The following is a 23,266-nucleotide window of genomic DNA, read 5'->3' as shown; positions in this document are numbered from 1 at the left end:
CCAGTAATCCTCTCATTGACAATGCCCATAATAATTCAATCCCTACTGCTGGAGTAATCATTTTCTTTTCCCTCTCTTTCCTTACACGCCCACCCAAAAAGCCAAAATGCAGCTATTGTTTGGATAGGGGCAGCCATTCTCTTACCTAACCGTGTGTCCTTGACTTTGATGATTGAGTAAGAAAAGTACCTGACTCAATCTAGACCTATCTTAATATCCATATTACTGGGTCTGAGTTTGGCACATGACTGAGTGAGACTATGAAATGCCATCCTCTAGAATTTCAAACTTGAGCTATAGATTAATGCTGTTTTCTTTCTGATCAATAAGCCAGGTAGATGAGCACCCTGATCTTGTTGCTGATCTGTAAGCAACAAGGTTTTCCATTTTCATGGAGAAACTAAACCAAGAGAATGAAGCTGACACACAAATAAACAGAGAAAAGGCAGTAAGAATGTGACCTTGATGGTATTTGATTTCTGATTACAATGGCTCCTTACCTGAACTTTGCCTTTCCTCTTTTTGGTTACATGAGCCTACGAATTCCTTTTTGGACTAAGCAAGTTTAAGATATATATCTGTTACCAGAAACCAAAAAGCCCTAAAACAAAAATGAAGTGATCACAACTACCAGATTGTTGATATATCCATGAATGTTAGCTCCAGCAGCAACCCAACTGTAGATTGCTATAAAAGTTTTTTTTTCCCTAATCCCATCCCTCTAAAAAAATAATGTCATTGTAGTAACTAAAAATGATTGACTCTGATGCTTTCTGCCTAACAGTGGTAAAATTAACCTGTTTGCAAATGACTGGTTGCAGTATCGATAATAATATTGGCTTCAAATTTGTCAGGCTCCAAATTTCTGCATTATCTCAATAAAGATAGGTGTAATGAAGATTCAATATTATTTCAATCATTTGCTACAAGGAATTGTTTCTTACCAGTCTCTGTCATTACATCTGTCCTTAATCCTTGTTACATACAGTTGTCACGAAGTCCAGTTTGACCAGTTTAAGAAATTGGGAACTAGCGATGTTCTCCTTCTAACAGTGAGGACATATCCTTGGTCATTGTATTGATGATTCACCTTTTGGTCTGTGCCTTTATATTTTTTTTCTGTCTCCAAATTTGGTGCCTATTACCCATAGTTAAGTAGCAAGTTCTTGGCAGCAAATTATAAATATATGCACATATCCTTCCAAGTCATTCATTTTGAGTCCTGTTTTTCCCTGCCCACTATGAGAAGTTCTAAGATTTACTTGAAATTTACTTAAATTATGCTGTTACATGTAACATAAAATCATTTCAGTTATATGAAATGAATGAACCATGAAGAAAATGATTCACTCTGAATGTTATAAACAAGTATCTAGGAGAGGAGAGATTTTAATAAGGATTAAATAAAGCATTCAAGTTATCGGACAGATAGGAAAGATCTATATTTCCTTCTAAAACAGAACATGGTTTAGAGACTAAAATGATTGTTTCCACTGAAGGGATCCTATTTAACCATTAGGTTTTTTATAAAGCAAGGCAAGTGGTAAATTAGTGGGTTTTAGGTGTTTCTGTGTCCCATAGGCCAAATACTTCCACTTCTTCTATTTGTTTTAATTAATTTCTAAATTACCTCATTTTTATGAACTGGTTATTACTTACTATGTCAAATCCCAAATCTTCCAAGATAAGTGGTTTAACAGAATAGCAGTTGTTATTTAAAAAAAAAAAAAAAGATTTCTGTGGCAAATCAAGTTTAAGAAACACTGGATAACACAAAGTGGCTTCTTTACTGCAAGGTTTCTGAGATTCTTTAACATGGTAATATGTACCGGGAATCTCCACCATAGTGATAACATCTTCCATACTACTTCTTCTATGGGATTCTTTCTGAGTAACATGTCTTGTGAAAACTGGAATTCCTCTACATGTGCTTTAAGTGATTATTCAACCTCTGTATTAATCCTCTGCTAATAGCAATGGCAAGGATTAGAAATATTAATAAGTAACATGAGGCAGTCAGATTTTCTGAGAAGGAAAGATCCTCCCTCCCCTGTCTTTGCTTCATGAGCTTTTGTTTGAATCAACAGTGCTTGAAACACTGACCACTGATGAGACAAAAGAAATCATATTTTCATTAATAATGAAAGTGTGTTCAGATACTTTGAACAGGTAAGGGAAGCATGAAACTGGCAATGTCCCAGATACCATACAACTCAGATTTACACCACAAGCCTACATCCATTTTACCTGTAGGAGCTTGTGAAAGATGAATTGTTTTTGTGAGTTAGTTTTGCAAATCATGCCCCCAAAGCACTTGTCCACAGTTTGAGGCCTGTTTGTCCTTCCGGGTTACCAGCTTCCAGGCTAATCTGGTCCACATTTAGGTAAGGGTCACTGTAATAGCAATGGTTCTTTTTTATAAGTAATTGGTAGCTTGAATTGGATAAGTTCTTGAGTATTTAAGCTCAGATATATTTCTTATAAACCCTAATTAGAGTGCCATTGTTCTCATAATGCCTGCTCTGCATCCTTAGAAGTTGTTGCTAATGGTGATAGAGGCTAGGATCCATTCATGTATGCGTTTCTTTTTAAAACATCGGCTAGGGGCACCTGGGTGGCTCAGTGGTTGAGAATCTGCCTTTGGTTCAGGTCATGATCCCGGCAGGCTCCCTGTGAGGAAGCCTGCTTCTCCCTCTGCCTATGTCTCTGCCTCTCTCTCTCTCTGTATCTCTCATGAATAAATAAATAAAATCTTAAAAAAAAAAATAAAACATCAGCTAGGGGGGCACCTGGGTCACTCAGTCAGTACGGCATCTGACTGTTAATTTTTGGCTCAGGCTGTGGTCTCAGGATTGTGAGATCAAGTCCCAGTCAGGCTCCATGCCCAGCATGCTTAGGATTCTCTCTCTCCATCTCCCTCTTCCCTCCCCACTCCTTTTCTTTAAAAAAAAAGAAAAAAAAAAAGAAAAAAGAAACATCAGCTAGATTTTTATCCATCAAAGACAAGTTTCGGGTATGTGAGCTCTTTAAACAGTTTGTTAATAAAAAAGGCAGTTAAGCAAACCACCAACCATAGATATGGTTTTAGGATTTTAACGTAAAATGAAAGTCCTATCATTTATTTACACTTAGCAACAAATGACCACTACAGACACTTGAAATCATTTATTCAAGGCATTTTTACATAATCTTGCAATCATAATATAAGCATATAATAAAAGAATGTGAGAGTGTAAAGAAGACTATAAAGCCAGTGTCTGGGCATTTAAAATAAAATAAGAGCTCTTCAGAAAAAGTTACAAATGTTTTACAAATAGGATACCTGAAAAATTTGGAAGAAATTAAAACTTCATTAAAAACATTACAATACCAGATCACGTGTCGCTTAGTTTGTAGCAAGCATTAATTAAATGTTTATATCCTGTGAGCTACGATTTAATACATTTTACATTCAAGTTGAAGTATTTCAGCACCATTTTGGTTTGAAGGATAAATGAAATGCTTTAAGTGTTCAAAAGTGGCCCAGGACTTTTAGTAGTTAGGAATGAAATCAAGCTGTTGATTGAATATGTTGATTGTGAATATAAATTCTGAACATAAAAAATACAGGAAAAGGGTAATTTTTACCTATCAGTTACCATATGGTTAATATCAAAACAAGGTATTTTTAAAACAAAATATTGTCTGTATTTTCAGAAAGTTTACTGAAGATGAATTCTCAGTGCTGCAATCATTTTAGTGCACTGCATTTCCTCCGGAACCTGAATATTGGGAATGTTTATATATGGGATTATCCTATGAAATTTCAAAGAGAGAAAAAATTGTTCATTATTATGAATAATACCTAATTAGATGGTAGAGATTGTGAATAAAATTACTATGTAAAAATATAAAGATTCCCTGGAAATAGGCAATGGATTCTTATGGATACGTGTGGATTCGTATGTTATGGTACTGCTGGGAAACTGAATCCTAGCTTTAAAGGTCAAGACATCTTTAATCCAGACTGTAGTCTGAGTAAGTGTGAGGCCACAAATATGGCATATGGAAGGAATCAATAAATTATTTTCCTATTTAGTTCATTTTTTTAGTCTTTATTAATTTAAAAGCCGGTTTCTTTTCAGTACTCAACAGTTTTAGGATTATTTCTGCTTCCTATTGTAAAAATATTTTATGTGGAGTTTGGTAAGACTGGATTAGGTTTTTTATTTAAATTTTATTAATGGGTGACTTTTACCAGCTAATCATTACAATTTTTGTAGTTACTTAAAGGAGAGATCCCTTGAGGTTCAAAAATATTGAGTGTTAAATCAATATGTGTAAGTTTTTTGAGAGTGTTTAGGGGTAGTGGGAGGAAGGAATATTTACATAAGGAATAAGAAGAATCTTTAGCCTCCTAATTGAAAGTTATTTTTAAAAAAACAACCAAATAGTAGGTGTTATATTTAAGAGGCAGACATTTTAATGATTGAAAACATAGTTTTAATTATTAGTAACACATACATGCATATAACTATTTATTTTAACTTATTTTTTAAAATAAAATATGGTCATGAAAAACAATAGTGCTAAAAATAGAAAAACTTTAGATATACATGTATAGTTGTTAAAAATGAAATAAGGTGAACCTAAAGGGTAATAATGACATTTTTAATACCTATTGAAGTTAGGGGAGAGATTTTTTTTAATATCCCAAGGCCTAGCATGTAAGTGCCTGACACGTATTAGGCCCTCAAATGACAATGGGTGGACAGACAGGTGGAAGGCTCAGTGAATGATTGAAAATGTCTTCTCATATATGTCCAAAGGCCATAATATAATTCTTATAGGGGTAAGAATCTTAATGAAATGATAGGCCTTAATCTGTAGATGCCAGTTTGGCTCAGTATTAATACTGACAGTAGTTTTGTGTGTGTGTGTGTGTGTGTGTGTGTGTGTGTGTGTGTTTAAAGCAAGTATATTAAAATATCTCTATTAAAAAGATTATAATTTGAAAGGATGGTTCTACAGTCTTAAAACTAACAAAGCAATATAAGGCAAAGAGGTACATCAAAGAAACTATTCCATAGCTCAGATACCAGATCAATAAAAGTTCCTGGTCTCTATCAAGCTGCATTCTCTGTTGGCAGATGAGGATTGCATCCTCATCTCTGGATGACTGTCCATCTTCTAGACCCTCTTGCTGTGCTAGGCACTAGTGAGTGCAGAAAGACTCTTAGTAGTTGGTGTTGATTGACTTTACAACTCTATGACATGTAATACTGGGATCCCAACTCACTTTTAAATTCTACCAAACATGTCCTGGCATTGGAAATCCCTTGCTTGAGATTTTAATATTGGTTAATGCAGGAAGACTTCTGTCTAAGCACCACTAACTTAAAAGTGTCATTTGATTTCTCTCTGCACCTTTTAGAACTAGGAAAAAAAAGGAATTTTCCAAATTTTGTTATGGCACATGGTTTCACAGTTTTAAAATAAAATCACAGCTGTCTCATTATGCAGCACAGTCCTTCAGTTTTATGGAAAGTTTTTTTTTCCCCTTATTCACCAACCCCTCAATTATGTCATGTTATGTGCTTTGCTAATTTGGTTTATACTTCAGATACAGAAAGAAAAAGAAAAAAAAAAAAACGTGTTACTGATTCCTTGATGACCTTGATAATGTTCCTATATCCAGATACTATGTTCTATTCTGGATAGTTTAAATTGTTTTTAGCATTCTTCATTTTAAAGCTAAACATTGAAGAAAAATGTAAAAAAGTTGAAAACCTAAGATTTTTTTAATTAATTTTTTAAAGTGAGAGACAATTGTGGTTTGGGGACTTGTTTGTATGATTTGTATGTCAGCCAGGAAAATTCTTAGGCTAATAGTTCTATATATTTAAACACATAGCTAGTATCTCTGAATATATCACATCTGTCATCAGAATGACCTCCCATAGACAAAGCTGTCCTCCATACACCAGTCCCCAGAATGGTGATTTTAAGAATGCCACTTAAAAGGTCTCTGCCTATAGGAAAATTAAAGAATTAAGGCAGCATCAACGAATGTCAGGCAGGAATTGGACAGCTCAGTTACTCATTTTGTTCCAAAACAAAAGCTGACTTAAGTCAGAATGAAATGGTACACTGAACAGAAAGACAGGAGTTTACTAATTTTAAAATGTAAACATAAATTTTATATAGGGATGTAACTATCTGAATACATATATTGCCATTTCTCTGCTATATAGTAATATTGCTCGACACCAATGGTAATCTTTGTTCCTTGCTCAGCACCAAATGTGTCTGTATCTATTTGAACAGTAGGAATCTCCTTTCTGAATTAATCTATACTAAGACAAATACAAGCCAGTTAGTGTTTTGGTTCACTTAAGTTTCAGCACTTAAGAAAATTCTCACTTCCTAGTAATTTTGTTTCATTTTGAAACACTGAAATGTTACTTTCCCTTTTCCACCATAATTTCCAAAGGAGCATAAGAAATTTGGATTTCCTTCAAAGAGCCAAAGTGTGCATCTACAGAATGAAAACACTGTGTTCATTCACAAAGTGATATGAATGATATTAAAAATTTCCCAAATAATGCCAATTTAAATGTTCAAAATCCAGTTATGTGCTATGTTATAAAACAGTCCAAACAAAAGTTCCTTTGTTGTTTTCTGTTCACTCTTTCAAATTATGTAAATCCTACTGAAGTTAATCTATTTTTTTTTTCCCACTTCAGAACACCAGGCACTGATTTATCCATTGGGAGTTTTGGCTTGCTTTCTAATACCTAGATTAAGAAAACAAAATAAGACAAATTATTAACTTGATAATATTATGAGTGAGTACAGTAGACAAGTTTAAAGTTGATCTTTTAAAAAAAAAAATCTGTGGCAATTTCCCTCCACCTCTGCAGTAGTCTGCAATAGTCACCTCGTGAAATTACTCATTAATACATTATTTTAATGATGATTTAAAGGAGGGGTGCCTGGGCGGCTCAGTCAGTTAAGCGTCTGCCTTCGGCTGTGTCATGATCCTGTAGTCCTGGGATTGAGTCCTGCATTTGGCTGCTTAGTGGCAAGCCTACTTCTCCCTCTGCCGACACCCTCCCCCCATACTCTGTCTCTCTTTCGCTCACTCTCTCAAATAAATAAATAAATAAAATCTCTAAAAAAAATTATTTAAAGGAAGAGACTATGTTAGTAGCAGAAAGTGTATACCTGACAATGTTTAAAGTGAAAAGAAACAGCCTCTGAAGTAACCAAGAGTAAAGCAGGACTTAGAGAACCAACAGCCCTGTCCAGATGAGTTCACTCCATGGAGCAAGCACTGTATGCCCACCTAGAAGCAGGTTCATGGCCTCTGCACTGTCCCACATTACTCCTTTCCCAGCATTGTTTTGGATGTAGACTGATGCCTTAATAGGCAAAGACTGAGTCAAAGCCAACCAAACAAATATGTTGTTTACACTGTGATCATAGGTCCTCATGTAAAGAAATGAAGCATTCCAAATCATAAGCCAGCAATTTCCAGATACTAAGTTTTGTGAGAGAGAACTTAATCATAGTATCATAAAACTGACCTGAACCACAGTCCCTCGGTCCATACATTTTGTTTACAATGGGGAAAAAAAAAAAGAGGTGGAGCACCTGGGTTGTTCAGTAGGTTAAGCATCCAGCTCTTGGTTTCAGCTCAGGTCATGATCTCAGGGTCATGAGGTCAAGCCCTGCATTGGGCTTTGCACTTAGTGTGGAGTCTGCTTGAGATTCTCTCTCTCCCTCTGCTCCTCCCCCATAGCCCGTTCTCTCTCTCTCTCTCTCTCTCTCTCTCTCTCTCTCTCATAAATAAATTTTTAAAAGATTGAGAGAGAGAGTGGATATATCAAAGGCACACCCTCTCTTCTTGGGTAGTTTTTACCTACCAGTGGAATGTTCTTCGGTATGCGATTAGCATGAAAACAGTGAGATGAAAACAGTGAGGCGAACTGAGAGATGATATGTCTTTAGGAATTAAAAAAGTTCAATAACATTACCAAGGGAATCACAGGCAGGGCTGCTCTCAGAGCCACCAGACTGACCACACTTTAGGTTTAGCAAGTTAGACTCCTTCCTCAAGAACTTCAAAGACTCCCCATGGCCTTTAGAATGAAGTTCAAACTTTTTAGCTTGCTCTTCAATGCTCCCTGGTCCCAATTTACCTTTCCCATCCTTTTCACCCAAATCTTAACTCCTTAATCACACTAGATGACTTGGTTTTCCAAACACGCCTGCAGTTTCTTCCTGCCACAGGGCAGCCAGGATGTTGACCTCTCCTGGCATGCCCTCCCTTAACTGCCCCCAGTGCAATCCTCCTCAGCCTTCAAGGCTCCATTCAAATGCTTCCTAAAGCCATTCCTGAGTCTCAGCCAGAGGAAATCTCTCCTTCTTCTGAATGCTGATCCCTCACAAGGGAGACCAGAAATGAAAGTCAGAATAAAGGAGGCCAGGCATCATTCTCCTGAAGGTAAGGATTCCTCTGTCATGATCTCTGCACAGCTCTCATTATTTTCCACACATAGAGTGGATTTTGTTATTTGATTACAAGTCACTATGGGTCATCACACCGTCTCATATTTCCATCTGATCATTATTGCTTATTAAAATGTTACCTCAACCACTCTTAAAATTTAGTTGTAGTTAGTGACAACTGGTTAAAAAAAAAAAAGAACAACACTGTGCTGGAGCAATATAATAATTTTTATTTGTTTTAAATACCTGGCAATACCCAATTCAATAGATTCTACTGATGAAAAATAAGACATATTCTATACAAAAAGACTCACGTCTCCAGACCTGTTCTCAGTGCAAGGCCAGCAGTTGTACCTGGGAGTCAGCTAGCCTATAGCAGAGGTCCTGCTGTTTCCTCTGCATTTTATTTCACCCCTCTTAGAATTTTCATAGTGTATCTCTGCTACAGTTATATGTGTATTTCTCTCGGCCTTTCAATTCCACATCCTGAAGTCCCTGAAGGAGAGGGTCATTTCTCTATTATTTGAATGTGGAATGAGAGGCTACATGGTGGTAGGCCTGCCCCCGGGGAATCCAGTGGTGGACAAGAGTGTCTAGGTCCCAACCATGTCAGAGTGGGTAGGAGACAAACATTATACAGGAGAGCCACAAGTAATTAATTGCAAATTATTATAATACAGCTAAAGGGGCACAGTAAAGGGTCAGAAATCATATTTATCTTTGTATTACTCTCTAACACCTGATGAAGGACCTCAATAAATACAGAGTGCAAAAGTGAGACTGTCAATGAATATATAGAGAATGAGTGAATAAGGAATGATAAAAAATAAGAGAAATTAATTAAACCATGTATTTTATAATGCTTTATTTTTGCTTAAATTACACTTATGTGCTGAGGATCTTCATTTATACTTTGACCAGCTCCACACAATATGGGCTATAAACCCAGCCAGGTTTTCTGCACTGTGGGCATGTTCAGAAGAATATATTTGATTATCTTATTTTCTGTGCTGTCCCTTTGCTGTTCTAGGCTGCATCTATCTCCAAAGCTGTGATGACACTTGTAAAGCACAGGTTCTGCTCCTTTATGGAATAAGGAAAGGGCTCCCTCCAAGGTGAACGCAACCCAAGACACTATACATTGAACATGCACTGCTCAATAGAAGCCTCACACATCCCCTGGCCAGGAGCCCGGGTGTGGAAGACAACCTGAACAATGAGGTTTAGGGAAGTTAGGAAACCCCTCAAACTACAGATGTATGGGTGGCCAACTGTTGTCCTGGTTTGAGTATCTGGGAGAAATGTTTATTAAGTGTAAGCATAGCTCTTTGACAGGCCTCCACGTGACCCAGAGACATGGGTGCCTCTCCTGCATGGATGCATGTTCAATATCATTCTAATGCTGTTTTTCTGTTGTGATCAGTCACAGGTAGCACAAGTAGTTAGGAAGTTAGGATCACTAACCCAGCAATACTAGAGCAGGTAAGCTTAAGGATGGAGTAGAAGAGAGACAAGCAAATCAAACTACCTAACCTTGGTCCCATTACTTTAATCACAGCACCACCCCTGTTAATATTCATGTGCTGGGATTCCCTCTAAGATTTCATTCACAGAAGGGTTCCAGGGCTTAAGAAAATTACAGAGGAACCTCCACACACCCTTCCTTTTGTAAGGCACTTTTCTAGTACTTGTGGTTTTAGAACTCAAATTTGTAAAATCTTGGGTTTCTATAGAACAGGCAGTCTGACCTCTTCAGTTGGAATACTTTAAGGCAATGATTTTCAAAATGTATTTTAAAGAACTCTAGGAATTTCTTCAGAGCTGCTTCATGGATTCTGGCAAGGAGACAGGAAATCTAACTGTTTGGGATCCCACAAGGTCACCCACACTGCATATTGCATGTTTTACATATTCAGCCGCCACACGGGCTTTTTGGATAAACAGCGTGTTCTGTGTGTATGTCTTGTCTTGGAAGCTAAGCTTTAGCTGAGCTTAGATGAAGATGATAAAAGATGATTTAAAAAAAGATGATAAAGACATGAGTACATTTCCCCACCCCCTTCTCTAGCTCGTCAAAGAAAGATCAGCTCTAATGATGTGATAACATGGACCGTCTTATAAGGAAGCTGCAGTAGTATTAGAAACAGACACTTAGAGGGGCACCAGTGTGGCTCAGTCGATTAAGCATCTGCTTTCAGCTCAGGTCATGACCCCAGGGTTCTGGGATCAAGCCTGAGCCCTTCATCATCAGGCTCTCTGCTCAGAAGGGAGTCTGCTTCTCCCTCTACCTCTCCCCCCACTCATGCTCTCTCTTTTACTTTCTCTCTCTCTTGCTCTCAAGTAAATAAAAATAAACATCTTTAAAAAATACAAATATATGTTTAATGCCTGTCAGTGAACTAAAACACTTTGAGAAGAGAATTATGAAACTAGGCAAATGGGACTCACGGTGAGATTGTGCAGCCCGAGGCATATGCATGGTGTCCCGTGTAGCGGATTTCACAGCGCACGACATTGTTGGAATAGTCTGATTCAGGCACCAGGTAGCTGGGATTCACACTGACCTAGGCAACATAAACATCATCCATGTTTCAGAATTCATCAGCAGTGTTTGCTGGTTAATCTCTTCCTATTTCCACAGGGCTAGAACAAGGAAATGCTTCAACTAAATCAGGCAGGGAGGGGATTTAAAAAGTTAGGCAAGTGGTAAAGTTCTGGAGAAGTTATAGAAAGAGGCTATATATTTTCCCCCAAAGTTCCTTAAAATTTTCTTTCATATATGTGGGTTGGTAAGAAATATTTCTAGGAGGTGTATAGTTGCTTGCACGATTGTGATTATTTAACAGTGATTCAGAAGGGGAGGCCCCTTGAGTTGCAATCGAAATAAATTTTAGGTTTATATTTTCAAAAGTCTCTACCTTTAGAATGTAGTTTCCAGGTTTTACATCTGTAATATCAATCCATTGGCAGTCTATGTCTGCATTGTAGGTATCATAGCAGCCAGGACTCAACCCCTAAAACAAATAAAATTTAAACATTTAAAAAGAGGATAAATGGTCAGAGTATGCTAAAGAATGTGCTTATTATTTGCAAATTAAATTTTAAGTTAGTACTTACAAGAGTTTGACATAAAACTATACTTATATTGCATCTCCTTTGAGAAGTATATATTACTCAGCCTTATAGCACCTCCAGCTAAAAAAAATACAGGACTAATATAAGTAGTAGCACATCTAGCTTCTTAAAAGTGTCATCAATCACCAGCGATAAATACAATCTTAAATTGACAGAACAGGTTTCCATCAAAATTCTAGAATATCACCAGTTCGAGAATAATGGCCATGTAATAATCCACCTAGCTCAAGTGTCATCAGTACAACCCTTCCCACTTTCTCTTGGAAATTACCTTCCCTTACTCTGCCCAGATTTTATAGTGTTTGTCCTCTAATGCTCTGTATTATAACGGTACTGTATAAGAATATATCTAACTAGAGATTATAAACTCACTGAGGGTGGACTTTTGTTGCATTTTTTGTTATGTTTAACAATTTTAAACATATTACATTTATAAATTCAATATTCACAAGTACATGAGATAGGTGCTATTATTATCTCCATTTTGCAGATGAGGAAAATGAGTCACTTTAAGGTCAATAAAGTCACTCAAGGATATATAGCTAGCAAATGGCTGAGCTGGTTTTGAGTTTAGATGTTTGGGGTCCAGGGTCCCTAGTCTTGACCACCACACTATTCTCTGTCTCATATCCCACTGAAATATTTTATTGAATGAAAAGGATGAATGTATGCCTCAGTTAATGAATATCAGCACATCAGTCCACTTGCTAAGATACTCACTTCTATAAGGAAATGATTGCCTTCTACAGGTAGGAAGGAGAAAAATTCTAATAGATAGGGTCCTTACTCTCCAGAAAGTTACAGTCTGGGAAAATTTGCTTAAATTGAAGTCCATAGGTGGGTTCTTGATTCCATTAGTTCTTCTTGAGAAGCTTGAATTGTTATATTTTCATTCTAATGCTCATCTAAAGTAAATTTAAAATCATATGCTGGAATCATTTTAATTCATTACTGCCATTTAATTTCAGCACCCAAAATTTCTTTGGTCTTAAGAACACTTTGATCACCAAAGAGATGGCAAAACCCGCCAAGCATATTCTATCAATGCCAGTATGGCTATTGCCTAATTTGGGAAGAATGGTGTAGCACCGTGCTTTCATACAGCACACAGTAGTACACACAGGCCAAACTCAAAAGTACCTGTGGCCGCAGCAGGGAGAACCAGATGAAGATTGTTTAGTTTCCGGGCCCGGCACATTTAATTCTGATCCTGGCAGTAGTAGATACTCAGTAAGTGCTAGCTATTGTAATTGTTGCTCTGCTGCTAACTCGGAGTCCCACCCCTACATATTTGTAACACGTCCATTGACTGGATTAGCTATCGATTTAAGACTGTAAAGAATGCTACAGTACTGATCTTACCTTCAAGTGAACAAAAGAGCTTTAAAGAGTGCTGAAGTTGGTACTCCAGCTGGCAGGATTTAAGTTAAGTTTTAACTTTGATTATTTGAACTTGTACACAAATAATAGGAATTTTTAAGACTATTAAAAAAAACAAGCATATCACATATTCACAAACTTTAAAAACAGGTGAAATGTAGAGCTTTCGCCAGTGCTGGCTAAATTAGCTGATTGGTTTTAGCAAAAGAGAACTGTTGGTTACATTAAATTAATGACGTTAATGTAACTGTTTCTAGTTTCATATATGTTGAAAATGTAAATTCGTTATCTAAGAACTTAAGGGTTATATGGAAGTATAGATATAAGGAAGTTATATCTTCTTTTATGTTTGGATACACTTAGACAACATTGTAATACAACTAATCTAAGTCAACACTGGGGCTTTGTGAGAATTTTTTTTGTGTGTGTGCCTTCAAATGAAGTCCATGTTAAAGAAACACCAGTATAGTGAAAAGCACGAATAAACAAATCACTTTCAACGCAAGACATGGTGAACAGTAGTTAAATAGGATATAAACAGAAGATGATTAGTCAGAAAGCTCCCATAGAAAATGAAGTTGGGTCACCCCAGGGAATTGAGAGACTGAAGTACTATATATAGCTATAGACTTAAATTCAAATATTTCAACACACAGCTGTCCATAGTGCCTCTTTTTCTAAATGGAGAGAATAAACTCCAGCCACAACACGGGCAGATGGTGACTGTGGATCACTGAGTATAAAGGGAATCTCTCTGCCCACATATGTGTAATGTGGGTAGGTTGCATCAACTTTTACTTAGAGTAAGTGCATTGCTTCCCCCAGAGCATGGAATTGAATCTTTTCCCTCTGCAATTGCTATGATGTTTTAAGCTCAGAGGAAGAGGCAGTGGTAACATTTAGGTCACTGAAAAGCTTCCTGCCACAGCCCTGGAATTTGCTCCCTGAAATGCCAGCTGCTGATCCCTTGGTGCGTCATGCACATTCACTGCCCCTTGCCAAGATTTCCGCTGGAGTAAAATTATAATGTCCCTTTATAAAAATGAGGGTTTCTTATAGAAATACTGGCTTGGCTTTTAACTGACACACATTTTCCCATTATAAGACATACACACTGTTTAGGTCAGCACGATTTTTAAAAATCCACAAAGGACATCTGACATCAATTATATCGTAGGTTTAACTACATACGTGTGGAAAAAGAAATGATATCCTTCCGCTCTCATTTGCATGCTTTAAAAGAGACTGATTCTGAGGTGCTTTGTTCCTGAAACTTAGGTTCTCTCTTTGGCTAACCCCAATCACTGTTCTCTCTCTAGCTTAATGGGTGGAGAGAGGAATGGTTTTGAAGGTGAGAAAACAGAAGTGTCTCCTCCACAGTTATTTACTGAGGCAGTTAAAGAGTACAGAATGAGTGCAGATACTGGAAGCCAGTCAGATTTGTTCAGGGACTAAACCACTGCTTTTCACTATGGAACATAGCGATTATGCACATTGACTTTTTGAAATGATGAAAGTCTTTAAAAACTACTTTGAATCTGGGGCACCTGAGTAGCTCAGTCACTTAATTGTCTGACTCTTGATTTCATCTCAGGTCATGATCTCAGGGTCATGAGTTTGAGCCCCACGTCAGGCTTCATTCTGTGCTTGGAGTCTGCTTGGAATTCCCTGTCTCTCTCTCTCTCCCTCTGCCCATCCCCAACTTTTCTCTCCCTCTAAATAAATAAATAAATAAATAAATAAATAAATAAATAAAATCCTCAAGAGACCAGTTTCCTTTTCCCAGTTATTTTCCATCTTGATCAGATGAACCCCTAAATGAAATAGTTTATAAAAGAGTGGCAGGAGGAAAGAAAAGACCACAGTTTTCTCTCTGAAGCTTTTGGGTTTCTGATGTCAGAGGGCCAACCTACCTGTGTATGTGCTGTACATGCAAATCGCCTGTGGTAGCCATAGTCACAGGATGTGTCCTCAAGACAGAAACTGGCTTTGTGGCCTTCAGCCACTCTCCTCTGGGTACTGGCATCAAGTAGGTCATAGTGGCTGAATTCATCCATGCTGTGGTAATGCCTGATGTCCCACACAACACAGAGACAGATGTCAGTAACATACAGAGAAACAAAGCCATGAGGACTTTAGGTGACTCCCCCACTGCCTCCCACACGTGTTTTCACACTAAAATTGAGATCAAGTTTATCTTCTTAAAGCCAGATTCATGCTAGCCCTTTCTCCTAGGAATAGAGATCTATCAGAATTGTAAGCTTTTAACTTTGCTTCTAGGAATAAAAAATGACTTAGTTTGAATATCTTGTTTCCTATTACACCCTGTTTTATATTTGAATATTAAATAGAAATAGATACTAAATTATCTGCGTTTAAGTAAAACCTGCCATATGCTCTCTAATCTGTTTCCTTTGGCTGCCAGGATTGATGTTTCATTCCAAATAAAAGAAGAGCACATGACTCATGGGAGGTTTCTGTGAGATTTTTAAAAATGCAAAACCATTACTAAAATGCAAAGGAGAAAATAATGGTATGTTTTTCCCACAATTATTATTTAATAAGTATAAACTTTTATTGAGAAATAAAATAATTTTATTTTATCAGAAAATTCGGTGTTTATATCTGTTTTCTCTCATTTCATTTCAGGGAAGGTACTGAGATGTTTATCTTCTCATGTAAGAAAAGAACAAGAAAAAATTGCTCAAATTGCAGAAGGTTTCAGGGCACCCATCAGGATTTCCTGGCATTAAGTACCTGGACAAGTTACCAAGGCAAATCATAGAACCACCTTCTGTAAAGATCTTTAAATTTAGGACAAAGCAGGCTATTACCCTGGCTTTGATACAGGCCTTTTAAAAGACAGAGGTAGGTTCTTCTCAGCTCATGGAGTATATCATGTCTATTTTTCTCTGAGATCGGTATATGAATCCTTCTGATCACCTGTGGACTTTATGAAATGCTGACTAACTGTAGGTGATCTTGGCTAGAACAAGTGTTTTTTTGGAAATCTTACCTATAATACATTGGAATAAAATACTAGGGAAGCCAATGCTGTATCCCTATCAGCAGTTTTAATGAGCTGGACTTAGAATTTTAACGAGCTGGATTTGAATTTCCATTTTAAAAGATAACATGATCTTGTAGCTGATATGTTTCCTTGATGATGTCACATCACACAGAGAAAATTCTGAATGTAATCATAACAGTAATTTTCTCCCTTTTCTGTAAGAAATAAGACTTTGCACTTGTCACATCAAGAACTCTGTGAAAAAAAGGAAAACACAACTCAGAAGGACCTAGGAAGCCCATCCACTTACTGGTGACAACTGTGCCATTCCCAGGAATATCTTGGTCGGCTGGGTAAGAAATCTGATGTCCCTTGGTTTTTCACTCTTTGAGGGAATCTTAGCAGCACCCTGTGATCATAATCTCTGACATCTGCCCTGTATGCTGAGCTGTGGTTTTGAAAAAGGAAACATTAGTACTTTCACAGGATACTATCTAAAGATGAATTACAAGCAAAACCCTTTCCATTTTATAATGGCAACTACCTCCCACCTCCAACTAGACTATCAGTTGCAAGAGACCTGGGGAATTTTGCTTATTTTGTTTATTGCTGAATCTCCAGATCCTAGAATGATGCCTGGCAAGTGGTCAGAGTTCAGTGAATATTTGTTGAATCAGTGAATGAATGACCACTATAAAAACCTGCAGTTAAAAAGTATAATAAAATTAGGATTAAGAGTGTACGTGTGATAAGTAAATTTTGTACTTATAATCAGTTCTTGTTTAGCCACATGAATGAGTAGCAGTTATCTCAAATTTTTTAAAAAAATCATATGTACTTATTAAGAACTTTGAATTTAACAATACATTTCTTCTTAAATAGTTTCCTAAGATGTAAAGTGGGGAAATAATTCTAGAAGCATACACCCAGATTAGATAAATAATTTTGCGATTTCGCTGTCTTGAAAACAATGGCATGACTGTAATAACATCCTAGGGAGTGCAAGACTCAAAATGGTTGAGTTCAGCTTTCTTCTCTTCCTTTAGCCTGACAGTTACAATGGGTCAAAGTGGAAGAAGTATACAACTGAACAGATAAACACTACTCTCTTCCTTCTAACATATTTTGTGGGAATATATATTCACATACTGTTGAGTATTTTCATTTTCCACTTGAAAAAATTTTATGAGACCTATCAAAACATCTTTTGCTCCCTCTGCTGGTTTCCCAGCGGCAAAGTCAGAGAATTCCATTCCCCAAATTGCTATGACTTTATTTTAGGACTGATTCAAAAACAAAGCTCTTGATCATGCTCTTATTCTGGCTGAAGTAATACCAAAACAACGAAATTAAATTGTGGCCTCAAACAAAAGAAGAAAACTTAACCTTTGCTGATGAGGGGTGCCACACTGGCAAATTAGCCCTCTATGTTTTAAGGGGTTATTAACAAGCTCTTCCATTACAAATTTTTTTCCATGGCATTGTACAGTTCTTTGATAGAAAGTTATGGGAAACCACTAGCTCCAAAGTCTGAGGGTCTTGGAAAAAGAACGCGAGATCTCAACTCTCCAGGATTAGGGTTTACCCCATCTCCCTGATGTGTGTCACAGTTTGAAAGTCAGAACCCACAGAAATCTTGAAAATGTTAAACTCTCCATCCAGTTCAGCATGCCCAGGAGACCACATTCCACTTCCCAGCTCTTGCCGCATTTCCCAATTCTTGTGTGCATGGAACAAGAGCAGTAGTCAGGAGGACCAGGCACTGGAGCAGCGCCTGACCCACAGATGGGGCAGCCCGGCCGCGGAGAGCCCGACCAGTACCTGGCCAAGCAGTTCTCCTCCGCAGCGCATCTCAGGTTGTACATGGACATCTTTTGCACGTACGTGGACGCCTGGATGTAGTACGGATCTGGCACCAGGTCCGGGAGACCTAAACGTCAGGAGGCGATGGGGATAGGTAGCTGTGAGCCAGCCCAGCACCCCCTACCCCGGCTCTGGGGCTCTGGGTACCCTCCGTGTCCCTGACCCCTCACCCTTCACCCAGGCGGGCTGCGGGTAGCAGGAGGACGGGGCACGCCAAGGGCTGCAAAGCAAAGTGGAAAGAAAGCAGGAGGGGCCAGGCGCGCGCGGTTTGCACCGGATTCCAGGGCTGCCTCTGCAGGCGCAGGGGGAGGGATCGGAGCCGCGGGGACTCAGGCCTGCCGCGCCCAGGCAGCCACGTTGGGGAGCCACGGAGTGGCGGAAGGGGTGCGCGGCTGCTTCCTGCGACTTGGGGGTGCTTACCGTACTGGAAATAGCCGGTGCCGTATCCGGGCCGATACCTGCTCCCAGGCCGAGGCCTTTCGTACGTGTCGTAGTAGTTGTAATAGGGGTTGTCGTCGGAGTACTTGTAGGGGTTGTAGGGGTCGTCGCCCACCATGCCATCCACGCGGCTGGGCGGCCGCAGGTTACTGAGCGCCGGGCGCTCTCCCGGCGCGGTCCGGTTGGCGTCGCGGGCCCCGGACGCCGAGTAGCCAGCCTGGAACCAGTGGCGGGCGGCGGGTCTGGGGCGGCCGGGGCCCCCCGCCGTGCCTGCGGCCCGCTCGCGCGCTGCCGCCGTGCGGTTGCGGAGCAGCAGGATCGGCGTGCGCGGCTGCGGGGCCGCGGCGTTGGCCGCGCCCGGGGCGGTGGTGCCCGCGTCCCGTCGGCGCTGCGGCTGGTACTGCGAGCCCAGGCTCAACAGGCTGAACACCTGCCCGTTGTTCTCCCACTGGATCCTCTGGCGCCAGGCGGCCGGAGCCGCGGGCGGCTGGCGAGGGGGCTGCTGCTGGCCGGCGGCCGGCGGGGCGCAGCGCAGGAGCGCGCAGAGCTGCAGCGGCCCGAGCAGAAGCGCGGTCCAGGCGAAGCGCATCGCTCCCGTCGCCTGATTGCTCCCACTCCGGGGGTCGCAGATCGGAGAAGAGAGAAACGGGGCCCGAATCACGTGAGGGAGGGGAGGCCGGTAACTCAGTCCCTACAAGCAATGCCAAGGGTGGGCTGCGGACCCTTGTCCAGCAACGGCGGCTGCTGGGACGTGGCACCCGCCTGTCTCCTCTTTCCCAGTCCTCCTGGAAGGCGGCGGGGAGCGGCGCGGCGGCCCCGGCGAGCGGGCAGCGTCTGGAGTGAAGGAAGGAGGAGAGATTTTAAACTTTCTGGCACGTTTGCAAAGTTACACAAGCAGTTCTGGCCCGGCGGCCCCTCCGCTATTTGTTCACGTAATGCGATTGGAAACGTGCAAGGCGGACAGCTCCTCGCCTCTGCCCCTCCCTCGCGTCCTGTCCTCCTCCCCCCAGACACGTTGCACAGGGAGCGTTAAGGGGAAAGAACAAAACGGAGCACACATCCTGAGACACACTCGGCTTAATCTGGGGCGAACATGCAGGAATTTCAAAAGACTCAGACAGGCGAAGGCAGCCAGGCCATGGGGCGACGCCAAAATATGCATGAAGAAAAATGCTATTAGGTCACCAGCCCTGGAGAGGCGGGAAGTCGGGAGGTGGGGAGGGTGCTGGGGGCGAGAGTCGGGGAGGAGGGTGGGGGGAGGGATGCTGGTGACTAACGTTTATCCATAAGGAGTTAACCAGACGAATTTCCCAATGCATACTCACTCGCTTTTATGGTAAGCGCCCTCAGCAAATAAACCCCAGGATATCAAATTTTGTTTTTCTGTGTGTAGGTAATATGAGAAATGGGTTACAAATTTGTTTCCTACAGTGAATATTTTAATAACCAAAAGTGAAATTTTACAGGGAACAAAGCCACATCTAACCCTGAAGAGATGGATAAACCTGTCTCTTTTTCAAAACGCAGGCCTGATTTGTACTTCCAGCAGAAGTGGAGAACCATCTTTCATCTGGACAGCATCTACCAGGACATTTCAGTAAAGGGGGGCTACACCAAGTGTGCCCAAGATAGCACTTGGAAGGCAGCTTCAAGGAAGCGTTTTTACATGACTTTTCTCATTCTACATCCGATTTGGAGGTTTGGCTTTGGATTCTTTAAAAAAAGTTAAATCATCATTTGCTAAACTTTGAAAATTCAGTAAAACATCCTATGGTGTTTGGTTGATCTTCCAGTGTAAGCAAAGGGGTTTCTGAAGAAATAGCCTCCTCGGAGTTCAGATTCTGATAAGGACAAAGGAGTAGGAGTAGCCAGACAAGAATGGGTGGCAGATGGGTAGGAGGCAGGTAATGCTGCCTGGAAAGAGATGCTTACTGGACCAGTTACCCAAACATACCATGCAGGGTTTGGGTAGTGTTGGAAGCATCTCAAAGAAAAAAAAAATCTTTAGGCTGATTTAAAACTGTGACTCAGAACCAGATTTTAATGACTTTTTTTATTAGTCTCATTACTAGGCTGTTGTCTAGATATACTTCATTATTCACCTCTCACTGTCGATCTCTTTCTCTGCAATTTAACCACCGCATTTTGATGATGTGGTGGACAGCTGCTGATTTGAATGCCTAGCATCCATGTTCCTTTCTTTGTTTTTTGTTTTTTGTTTTTTTCTAGCGAGAACAACTGTATTTTCCTTTGGGAAAACTCCCCTACACTGTTGCACGGTGGGATTGACTGAGCATTCATAAGAGGTTTGCCACTGTAAGCAGTGGCAACAAGATCCCAGCTTAGCTCATCAAACCATCTCCCTACAATTGGAATCATGAGCAGATGGACACAAGGCTCAAAAATGTTGGAGCTCACTCTTGCCGCTACTCAAGAAAGTTTCTATGAGTTCTTGCTACACGGATTCCCCTTGAGCTGTTTCAGACCAGTACCTTCCAAGACCTGATCCTTCAGCTTTTCCTTACTTTTCTCCATTGCCTTCCTTTGTGGCTTGACATGGTCAGAGTCAGTTGCTGTTGTCTGCCACTTAAGAACCCTGACTGATACTGAGGGGGATTGTGACTGGTTCTCTCAGCTAATCAGATCTCATGATTCTACATCAAACGTGATGGGTTTCGGGTTTTTATTTTATTTTTTATTCATAAGCGACACACAAAGAGAGGAAGAGACATAAGCTGAGGGAGAATAAGGCTCACTGCAGGGAGCCTGATGTGGAACTCCATCCCAGGACCCGGGGATCATTACCTGAGCCTAAGGCAGACACTCAACCGCTCAACCACTGAGCTGCCTAGGTACCCTGGGGTTGGCTCTTTTTGAGTCAAATTAGATTTGCTCTGCCTGTGACCACACAGCATCCTTGGTTACAAAGGCTTCAGGTGGAAGCTTGCCAGTGGATTGGCAAGTCCACCATTATATGATGAAGGTGAAAATGCAAGTGCAAATCCCACTGAGAGCAAGTGAACAGTGCCACATCTCTGTCTGAAAGTCAGAGACATTTTATAGACTTGCTGCAGAACTTAAAATTAAACTACTCAGTTTTCCGAACCCACTAAGAGAAGATGGAGCAAAAAGAAGCAGGTGTATATAATTTGGATGGACAGGCTAAATGATAGGGGAAGCAGGAAGGGAGAGAATGTAATTATCTCTCATCTCTCATCTGCCCATGAATGGCTTATTCCCCAGAAACAGAATCCCGTAACTGCTAGTGCTTGACCACACGTGGCTGAGGGAAGATCTCTTCTGTGGAGATGACAGACACTGTCAGTTGGCAGACCAGAGCAGCCCCTAATGGGAGGGTAGAAAGTTTATGCTGGATGTTGTTGAAAATTTTCCATCCTGGTGCTCAAAAAAAAGAAAAGAAAAAAGAAAAGAAAAGAAAAGAAAAAGAAAGAAAGAAAGAAAGAAAGAAAGAAAGAAAGAAAGAAAGAAAGAAGGAAAGAAAAAGCTGTGTATCTTTAAACAGCTGATTTACTTCCTCTGGCTTTTAGTTTTCTGTAGGATAACTGAAAGATTAACCCAAATTCTTTCTAAAGCCTTTATTCCTAGTTTTAAAGCTGCTGATTCTTTGTGTCTAAGTAATTCCAGTGACTTTGCATTTATTCACTATAATGTTGCATTATGAACATTAATATTTCATTAAGTAACTCCTTTATTTGGACTTCAAAACATTTGATATATTTTATGTGTGAGTTAGAGTCTATGGACTACTATTTTCCCATTTTACATATTTCCCTTCAGTGAAATTCAGTGTACATTTTTGTTTTTTACAAATCTCCCTGGATCACATTTATGCTCTGAAGCGTAGTATACCATAAGGTTGATTTACACACATGAACACTCAATGAATGTCAACTGATTCACTCATTTGCAGAATTTATAGCTGAACGAGCTTTATCATTTGTTTCAAATTTGTTCTAACAGACTTAAAAATGTATTATCAGAGTATAAATAGCTAGAACAGTAGTAGTATGCAATATGTATTTTCTTTTAAACACACATACAGTACTTAAGGGTAGAAAACATATTATCCTATGTCACCTTCCTAATAAGATATTTTGCTGGTTTTCTCTCTCTTCCACTTTCTCTAAAGTCTCTCTGGCTTAAGACTCAGTCAGCTGAAAACAAACATATGGCTACCACGTGGGGGACAATTGAAACTGTGTGCAAGGCCTGTAGGAGACACTGTAGCTATATACCATGCCCTCTTTTCAATGACAAAACTATTATTCTATATAAATGGTTTTCTATAATGTATTCTATAAAACTGGATTAACCACACTTTCTTCTAATCGACAATGAAATAACAACTATGGCAGATACATCAAAATACCTTTAGCTTTTTAGCTTTGGTAAGGGCCAGAGCTGATTCCACTTTGACCTTGAGACTTTCTTTTAATGGATAATTCTGCAGTATATACCATATGAAGAAGAATGTTGGAATGAGACTAATCCACTTTTTTAGGTTCTAGAACTATTGACATCAAGAATTTTTTAAAATTTTATTTTTAAGTAATCTCTGTATCCAACATGGGACTCAAACTCACAACCCCCAAATTAAGAGTTGCATGCTCTGCCGAAGGAGCCAGCCAGGTAACCATTCCATATCAAGAATTTAAACTGAAACAATGGTTGGTCCATTGACCTAGAAGTGGAATTTGTCATAAGGCTTATATTCATGATATTTGTTAACTATATTTATAGTTATGGGATAATTCATATAAATGGGAAGTAGAATTATGCAGGAAGCCCAAACCACAAAACAATGCCACTTGAATGACCAGGGCCAGAACACCAAAGAATTCCAGGTTGAACATAAATTCTTTTGTTTGGGGATCAGAAAGTTCGTATCAATTTTGTTCATTAGTGAAGATGAATGTTCATATGTGC

The 23,266-nt window shown here is 39.7% G+C and overlaps 1 protein-coding gene and 1 long non-coding RNA gene across 3 annotated transcripts in view; one reads left to right on the top strand and one right to left on the bottom strand.

Annotated features, from left to right (window-relative positions):
• LOC112910210 (uncharacterized) overlaps positions 1–16,345 on the top strand; it is a 28,654-nt gene extending 12,309 nt beyond the window's left edge. The window contains exons 2-4 of the long non-coding RNA XR_003233222.2: positions 15,434–15,541; positions 15,658–15,876; positions 16,241–16,345. This is a non-coding gene — a long non-coding RNA (uncharacterized lncRNA). The remainder of the gene's footprint in view (positions 1–15,433; positions 15,542–15,657; positions 15,877–16,240) is intronic.
• LOX (lysyl oxidase) lies at positions 3,151–21,749 on the bottom strand. Of its 2 annotated transcripts, XM_072728751.1 has the most exons (7): positions 18,302–21,749; positions 17,840–17,948; positions 16,329–16,466; positions 14,922–15,078; positions 11,412–11,507; positions 10,942–11,057; positions 3,151–6,776 (listed from the first exon to the last, which is right to left on the bottom strand). In XM_072728751.1, exons 1-7 carry the CDS (start codon positions 18,906–18,908, stop codon positions 6,770–6,772), a joined length of 1,230 nt encoding a protein of 409 aa, XP_072584852.1. In that variant the 5' UTR covers positions 18,909–21,749; the 3' UTR covers positions 3,151–6,769. The 2 variants fall into 2 exon arrangements, with proteins under 2 accessions (XP_072584852.1, XP_025842230.2); XM_025986445.2 differs by lacking the exon at positions 3,151–6,776 and having other exon boundaries at positions 10,938–11,057.
• Between the last annotated feature and the right edge of the window lie 1,517 nt (positions 21,750–23,266).

The sequence above is a fragment of the Vulpes vulpes genome, chromosome 12 (genome assembly GCF_048418805.1).
Source record: "Vulpes vulpes isolate BD-2025 chromosome 12, VulVul3, whole genome shotgun sequence".
NCBI lineage: Eukaryota > Metazoa > Chordata > Mammalia > Carnivora > Canidae > Vulpes > Vulpes vulpes.
Note: the sequence above shows the minus strand (reverse complement) of the source record. Positions and strands in the feature narration are given on the sequence as shown.